This window comes from Cyprinus carpio, chromosome B13, assembly GCF_018340385.1.
Source record: "Cyprinus carpio isolate SPL01 chromosome B13, ASM1834038v1, whole genome shotgun sequence".
NCBI classification, from domain to species: Eukaryota; Metazoa; Chordata; class Actinopteri; order Cypriniformes; family Cyprinidae; genus Cyprinus; species Cyprinus carpio.
Window position 1 is genome coordinate 7241594 of NC_056609.1, and position 8900 is coordinate 7250493.

General features: G+C 38.5%; 1 protein-coding gene across 1 annotated transcript; it reads left to right on the forward strand.

The window, feature by feature from the left end:
* The first annotated feature begins 2826 nt into the window (after positions 1–2826).
* LOC109100981 (zinc finger protein 503) lies at positions 2827–5681 on the forward strand. Its single transcript, XM_042736315.1, has 2 exons — positions 2827–3406; positions 3804–5681. Exons 1-2 carry the CDS (start codon positions 3164–3166, stop codon positions 5223–5225), a joined length of 1665 nt encoding a protein of 554 aa, XP_042592249.1. The 5' UTR covers positions 2827–3163; the 3' UTR covers positions 5226–5681.
* Positions 5682–8900: the final 3219 nt, after the last annotated feature.

Genomic DNA, 8900 nt, shown 5'->3' on the forward strand with positions numbered 1-8900 from the left:
TGACGATTTGAAAATACATTTGCATTTAAATAATATGAATTATGACCCCTCAAAATATGTTTCCATTTAAGGGTAATACCGAGTGTTTGGTATCTGGTTCAGAAGCTCATTTGTCATGCAGACAATAAAGAGAAAAAAAAAAAAATTGCCCGATGCTGGAAATTTATGGTTACCCTTCTCTGCCCTAATAACTCACGCAGTGTGTCACGCGCTGACAGCTTGTGCAGAAAACAGTCACACATCTGAAGAAAGATTCTGCATTCAGCTTGTTTAAAATGGCCGATATCGACACTAGTGTCTGTTTGAATCTGTTTTGTATTAGCAATAAAGTCTTTCCACTATATGCACTTTCAAAAATGTAGGCTATACAAATATGTCATTTTAATTTTGCCTACTACAAGAATGAAAAGGCTGCTAAATTATATTTTTTCCTATTTGTTTCAAATCGACAATCTAGGGTTTTCAAAATTGTAAGCAAACTATGTGCATGTCTTCGAGCAAGGCCTGTGTGTTATATGGTTAAATAATTCTAACTTTCTAAAAATTAGAACACGCAAACGTTAAAAAACCAAATGCAATCAGTAAATATGCCTATTGATTTTTAGAGAGAGAGTGTGTGTGTGTGAGATAGGATGAATAATTACCTCACACGTTTATATAGGTTTATAGGCTTTGACAATAAAATTATACTTTATTTTTATGAAGAAGAGGGGGTGAGATGTTGTTTGTAGGCTATAGAGATTTAAGCATTAAAAAAACGGCGTTTTAGGATTTAATTGCCAAGTATAGGGCAAACCAGCAAAGTTTATTGTTTGTCATAGATCAGGGTTATCTGTTTCAATGTGTCTGAGACACTCCAACAAAATATAAATTTCTTTCTCGCTGATGACTGTCCACTCCAGGTTTTCTTGCTCTCCTAGATGACCTGTCAAGCGGATTACCGCAGAAAGAGATTAATGGTGGAGGCGGGTTGCTATAATAATCGTTTTGTTTGATGTGACAACTTTGATAGGCGTTGATTTACTTACAAACTGATAGGCTTTTAATTGAGCGCCTCCATCCAGTGAGAGATGAAAGGCAAAGCGCACTGAAAAGCTGCCCGATCGCCCCGGAGCCTCAATACTGATTAGCCGTCTCAGCGGTGAATAGTTCAAGGCATTTTAAACTTCTTTTCTCAAAGGTTTGACAGACCATTTCTCTTTCTTTTATGTCTTTTGGTGTTGTCAAATAAAGTGAATAATTTTATTGTGTGTAAATAAAATTTTGTTGACATGAATAGAAAATCTGTCTGGACTTTTTATTATTATTGTATTCTCGTCTCTTTTAACCTTCCGAGTGAGTTAAAGTTCTGTTGGTTTTTGCCTGAGGCAATGTGATACTAGCGAAGTTCACATTTGTGAAAAAAATATAGGATCCGGGAAAACCTGAAACTGCATGTGAGTCAAGGAAAATGTAATTAGAAGTAGCTATCATGTACACCTGTCTAAAACTTAAGCATGTTTAAAACAGCCCTTACTGCTCGTGCGGTCAGAAAATCGACTTGTTACTTTTTAATTCAGTAGGCTATGTAGCATACTTGCAGAAGAAAATTAGGTAAAACAAAATTAATTAGTAATTAAACAAATGATAATGAACGTAAAATATGACAACAGGCAATTTACAGCATGCAGTTGCTTGGTTAATTTGAAAAAAAAAAAAAAAGCTTACGAGTTTTATAGCCTATAAAGTAAGCAAATAAACAAATCATTATTTGCCTCGTGTTGTTTTAGAACTTTTAAAGAAGTAAAATAATTATATGGCATATTCATTACTCATATTTAAATAGGTAAAAAAAAAAACGTCGACAAAAGTACTTCAGAAATAAAAAATTTAAAAGCAGCTATAACCTATAGGATAAATGACTAGTGGTTGAATTTCTATTTCTGCCTCAGTTGAAACTAAGCTAAACACGGGGCATAGGTTCTTGTTTTACCGCAGGTTTTAAACAAAAACCTTTCCAAACCGAATAAAGCAGAGAAACTACATTCCCCTCAAATTAAGTGAGTCTTCTCCAGTATGCTGCTTTTGCCCTTTTCTCCGTCACTCGCGGCACATAATCAGCTTCAAACGCTGACGTGAAGTAAGAAAGGGATTGACAGCAACTGACAAATAACTGATTGATTGCGGTCGAGCAGAATTGACAGTTGACGGAGGGGTGGGGATAGAAATAGGAGGGCGGTGTATATTGTATTGAAAACATGTGGCATTCACATCCCTCTATCACTGCATTGGTCTGCTCTTGTCAACGCTTGTCTGATTGGGGAATTCAAACACTACGCGTTGATCTTGCGTTTATGGTTTGATTTTTTTTCCAGCCCACTCGCATAAGGTTGGCGTTGGCTAACTGTAAAAAAAAAATACTAAACGACTAAAATCTTGGAAGAAGACAAAATTTCATTTTATAGGCTATTAAATCAAAAGGTTATATGGTTCCTAAAATGTAGTCCCTCATACAAACAGGAGTAGTTTATAATAAAAATAGAAAAAAATCTAACAAACTTTAATCTTTTATTTCTGTTTTTGTTGATGGTTTTAATTATAATCCATAAAAGCGAGGCTTACTCTTATAAACCTATACAAAAGAGACAAAGAATAAAGCCAAGAGAGGAATTTTTTTTCACACTTAGTTCATCTTTTAAAACGATGGCAAATTCAAGGTGAAAATGAATAACGAGCACTTTAAATCTCATTTTTTTATACAGAGGCAGCGGCGTGTACGACAACCTACATATTGCGCAAAATCTCCTCCCCCAAGTTGTCAAAATAGAGGTGCTTGCAGAAGGAGGAACGTCACATCCCCTTGACCCTCCAATCACCTCGGGGTCCCATTTGATTGGAAGGCGGCAAGGGCTTTAATCTCGGACTAATTCAGCTGCTTTTGAAGTGAAAATTTCTACCAGTTCTTGGTTTGGGAGGACAAGCGCGCGGACCTACGGGAAGAGACAGAACGCGCGCTATGCTTACGGTGTCACACGCGGCTCCGGATCTGCGATAGCCTCGCGCTCTGCTCCACACGGATTATACTATTTATCTTTATTTGTGCTATTCGAAAGAAGATTACGGCGTAGTTTTTATTTATGAATCTGATAAATGAAATACCAACAAAATACATGAGAATTGGGTCATGATCACATCGCCCTCTGCTTCAAGAAATAGTGATACTGATCTAGTCTGGGAAAGCTCTCGGAATAACAGCTCCGCGGTCGTCAGCAAGCCTTTTCTCCATTCCGTCCCTCCGTCGGACCCTTTACGGCAAGCTAACCGACTTCCCATAAAGATTCTGAAAATGCTTACTGCACGCACAGGACACATTTTACACCCTGAATATCTTCAGCCGTTGCCATCCACCCCGGTCAGTCCGATTGAGGTAAGACGCGAATTCGCTGTTCTGTATTTTATTAGTACAAGTCGCATCCTCTTTTTCTCGGAGAAATGACGGGACTTTACGGGAATCGTGGGTTAGACGCAGCGGAGTAGAACTGATAAAATTAATAAAACCTTATAGCTAACAAAGTATTTTATTCTGATCTATGTTTTCCCTTTAATTCAGCTTAGATTGTAAACGCGCTTTTGGCACGGGGTATTTACCATTTCAGCCCGTTTTGCGCGATGCGCACATTCGCGGATCGCGTAAAACGGCCAAACAGAACAGACGAGTCGTTTAGTGAAGTTTATTTGTTGTGCATTGTTACAAATACGTCGTAACGATTGCGCTTGCACGCATTTGAGGTGTCTAAATCTTTTATTTTTATCTGTCCTCACAGCTCGACGCCAAGAAAAGTCCTCTGGCTCTTCTTGCGCAAACATGCTCTCAGATCGGTAAACCGGACCCTCCACCCTCCTCCAAACTCTCCTCGGTAACATCAAACGGATCTAACGAGAAAGAGTCGAAATCTGGTCCTTTAAAACTGAGCGACATCGGCGTGGAAGACAAATCCAGCTTCAAGCCGTACTCAAAGCCAGCGGATAAGAAGGACTCGTCCTCTGGGGTGTCTAACGGAGAGAAGTCTGGTTTCCGTGTGCCTAGCGCCACCTGCCAGCCGTTCACTCCCAGGACTGGCAGCCCTAATTCCAGCACTTCGGCTTCCCCGATGCCGTCAGACGGAAAAGGAGAGAGAGACGAAAAGAAAGAGTCTGATTGTAATAAAAACTGCACCTCGGATGGATCTGCGCCGACCAGCGTCAGCCACAGCCGGATAAGCGTGAGCTGTGCGGGAATTAACGTGGAAGTCAACCAGCACCAGGAAACCACGTCAGGATCCAAAGCAGCGACATCGGAGTCCATGTCTGTCACCTCTTCTTCCTCAGCCTCCGTCCTGGGGTCAGGACTGGTAGCCCCGGTTTCTCCGTACAAACCCGGCCAGACTGTTTTCCCTCTCCCCCCGGCTGGCATGACGTACCCTGGAAGTTTAGCAGGGGCCTACGCCGGCTATCCCCAACACTTCCTGCCCCACGGTGGAAGTCTGGTCAATGCACAGCTCGCCAGCTCGCTGGGCTGCAGTAAAGCTGGCTCAAGCCCCCTCGCCGGGGCATCCCCTCCATCCATAATGTCTGCTAGCTTTTGTAGAGACCCTTATTGCTTGAGTTACCACTGTGCCAGCCACTTAGCCGGTGCAGCCGGTGCTTCCTGCACACACGACTCGGCGGCCGCGGCTGCTTTGAAGTCCGGATATCCACTCATGTACCAGACACACCCTTTGCACGGTGTTCACTCCTCGCCGCCATCTTTTGGTGGACACCCTTTGTATCCCTATGGCTTCATGCTGCCCAACGACCCCCTGCCGCATGTGTGTAACTGGGTGTCAGCTAACGGACCTTGTGACAAGCGTTTCTCATCCTCCGAAGAACTTCTTAACCACCTGCGGACGCACACCGCGTTCACCGGGAGCGACAAGTTGATATCGGGTTATCCCAGTTCATCATCGTTAGCCAGTGCTGCCGCCGCAGCTATGGCGTGCCACATGCACATGCCGCCCTCAGGAGCCCCTGGGAGCCCCGGGACACTGGCACTTAGGAGCCCGCATCACGCGTTAGGACTAAGCAGCCGCTATCACCCGTATTCAAAGAGCCCGTTGCCTACTCCCGGCGCACCGGTTCCGGTGCCTGCCGCCACCGGTCCTTATTACTCTCCATATGCACTGTACGGTCAAAGACTCACCACAGCATCAGCGCTTGGATACCAGTAAAAAAAGAAAACACACAGACTTTGCCCAAATTTATAGATTATAAAGATTGAATATAAAGACTTTTATATCATCGCGCCACTGAAGGACTGGATCCGTGGACTCACTGTATTTATTTATGTCAGCTTAAAGCGGACGATAATACAAATGAAAATATTTGAGCAACTCAAAAGTGCATTACATTTGAATTGACATCTGTAGATAACGTGAAACACATGTAAGAGTACTAATAAAATAGGGTCTTCAGTTGGATGTTGATTTGGAATTGCTATGATTGTATTGTTCGTTATTATTTAATGTCTCATGGAAAAGAAGATAATTTACATGCATGTTTCTTTCTTAAATCCCAAACTGTCCACATGATTTGAAATTGCCGTTATTTTTCAGGTGTACACCACGGAGAGAGAATTGGTATTTTTTGTATGTATTCTGGAAAATAAGAAACAATTCTGTTCCATATTTCTGTCTTCAGTATTCATTAACTTAACATCACCAAAACTGAACTCAAACTAAATTCTGACATTCAAGTATATTGATTTCGCCGTTTTAAATACAAATCATGTCATTTACAAGGTTGCAGCCTTTTTCAGGTTTTACAGTTCTGCTAAATGATTTAACTGCGAATAAGAGCTCAAATTATGAATGCATTCGTCGGTGTCTGAGAGATTTTATTATTATTATTTATTTTTTATTTTTTTTAATGGTTGACCCAGCAGACATCCTATTGAAAGTTTGGTACAACGATTTTAATAAATGACGCCAAAATACGTTTGAAATAATTTCAGGCTAATTTTATTACTGATGCATTGAATTTTATTAATAATTAAAAAAAAAAAAGTTTATTTACAAATACAAAAATAAATGTACGAACTGCCACTTTAGGATATTTTCTCCAACAGAACGGCGTTAAATTAATTAATGGGACGCATCGTCTTTTTTTTCATATATTTATAAAGAGACGAAATGTTTTTAGTATAACTTTTAGTTTAACGACACAACCGGTGTTCGCATTCTAATTCAGTTTCATAACAATATCTTATTGCCAGTCCATCATCTCACCACACAGTATATCGAATATTTATATTATTTTAAGAATATAAACGGCTCTGCTGAATTCTGAGCGTGCAATAGTTGTGGGGTTGTTGAACAAGACTGTACTTTGTAATACTTTAGGCTCGTTTGCTGTAAGTTATATCTGCAGCCGTCAATGGTTTATTGTGGACAATTATATGTTCGAGAAACGCTATAGAAGATAGACAATAACGAGAGTGTTTTGTTTATAACATTACAGGAAACAAGCTACAACGTGAAAAAAAAATCCCATAATTTAAGAGTTATATTATTGTACACACCTATTTGCTATATAGATCATCAAATATCAGTTTTGAATCTTTTTTAAGTTAATTAACGAAAAAATATTTCTCATTATCAGCTTGTCGAGATTTTCACAGATACACAAAGTGCACTTTCAGAGTAAGCCTATAGTCTAAAACTGTTAAAACAATATTTTCATTCAGTGAGCAAACACAAACATTGTCATTAGACTAGACTTGTAAATCATAACTGTCATTTAATGAAACACTAGTTTCCAGCTAAGAAAAAAAAATGTAGGATTTGTTTAGGCCCATCTATCAATCTATGGTTTATTTTATGTGTGCTCACCAAATTATTTTATCGACAAGTCATTTGCACACATTTAAACTGTTTTTTTTTTTTTTTTTTCTGAAACTATACATTTATATTAAAGATTATAATTAATTTAAAAACACGGTAACCAAAAGGGAAAACAAGAAAAATCTTTATTGAATGCTCCATTTAGTAACATTGCAAACACAAAGGAGCTCCCCAAAATATAATGAAGCCGCAATGTCTGGCATAACGCATAAGGACAAAAAAATAATAAACGCTATGCTTTGATTTTTTGTTCCGGGACGAATAATGAAAAACGTGTTTGTTTTCTTTTGCAATAGTGCGTTTATATTATTAAAATAAAAAATATTTTTGACTAAATGACAACTTTGCAAAATACGCAGGTGACGAATTAGGCCATACAGGCTACTTAAAGGCTACAATCTTAATTGCATAAATGAATAAGTAGTACATTAGACATATAATTTAATAATATACCCTGCAATATTAAATACAAACACAAATCGTCTCGCGACGTTTTTAGGCGTTTTTCTTTCGTTGTTAACTGTTCATGTCTTATACGCGAAAAAAAAATGCACTAAGCTTATATAGGCCTACTGTTATTACAAGTGGAACCAATAATCCAGTTCAGTGAATATCCTACAGTTCATTTATTTATTATTTGTGTTTTTAAAAAGTATTTACATATCCATTTTTTATTATTTTAATTCTGGCAAAAATGACAATTAACCCGGGATAAGAATGTTGAAAACAGTATAAATAAATGAACTACATGCGTTTTATGAACTAAAGCAATAACTAATGACACAAGATTAATTAATGATTGTATTTACACTCCTAAAGCAGTTCATTAAAGATGGAAAACTTCACCCGCCCAGAAATGTCATAGACGCAGAGCACCTAGACTATGTTCTGGAGGCCCACACAAGCTTTAAACTGATGTAATGACGGTGAAAGAGAGCAATTTCCATTTTTACCCACATCATGGTGGCTGTGAGGAGGTCCCCGATGGAAAGCCATTCATCATGTGCCCCTCCTCCTGGGCCTGTCATCAGAGGAGCTAGCAGGCACATGTGTGCATAAATTACCCCGCTTGCCTTCTTCCACTGCTGTTCACTGTGGCTAAGGAGTATAAAGAGGAACAGAACTCCACTGCCTGCTAGTAAAGCATGACTTACACCACTGATCAGCCCTGCAATGAGCATGTTTATATGGGTGATAAATAAAGCGAATACCTTCCACAGTGGTCTTGCCTAAGGTGCCAGGCAACCACAATCTGGAAAAGAGGACGATTGGAATGCCAGATTAACCTGTGACAACAACGGCTTGTTATAGCAGATGAATGTCCACAGTCCACAGCCTCGTTTCTGAGCAGAAACATTTCATAGGTCAACAACACAACATGCAACATAAATTTTAGGAAACTGAAAGAGTTAACCCTCATGTTCTTTTAAGGCTCTAAGACCCAGAGGCCCTCAAAAGTACACTTTACATTAAAGTATCAGACTCAAAGTTTTTTTTTTTTTTTTTTTTTTTTGTCATTCTTATAAGAACTAGTTATACACAAAATTCAAGTTTTACATCTTCTCTCCATAATAAATGTTTCATTACTTAAGCTATGCATGTGGCAAAAAAAACAAAACAAATATTAAGTGGTTTGTTGTAAAACAGTTTTGTTGTAAAAACAGCTTTGTTGTAAAACAGTGTCTTCAAAAATATATGTTTGATGAGTTTTAAGTCAGAGCTATGGATTCATTATTTTGAAAGGCAAAAAGTAGGTTAATTTTAAAACTACTGATATTATTTTTTACACACTGTAGTGCACACTGACTAAAACTTTAAAAAGTAAAATTTTTCAGTGTACTGTATGTGTGTGACAATTTTTACTCAGAAATTACTAATATACTTAACAAATACTGTAATTCCGATGAAACACAATTCACACTGAATTAAATGTGATATTTGAAGTAGAAAGGCTGAAATAGTGTTTTCTTGTAAAACCAATACAACCTAATATTCTTTGTGTTA

Bases quoted from the DNA above. Each gene is read 5' to 3' on its own strand.
- LOC109100981 (XM_042736315.1), top strand. From the start codon at position 3,164: ATGATCACATCGCCCTCTGCTTCAAGAAATAGTGATACTGATCTAGTC. The intron at 3,407-3,803 runs GTAAGACGCGAA...CTGTCCTCACAG, and splicing joins CCCCGGTCAGTCCGATTGAG to CTCGACGCCAAGAAAAGTCC.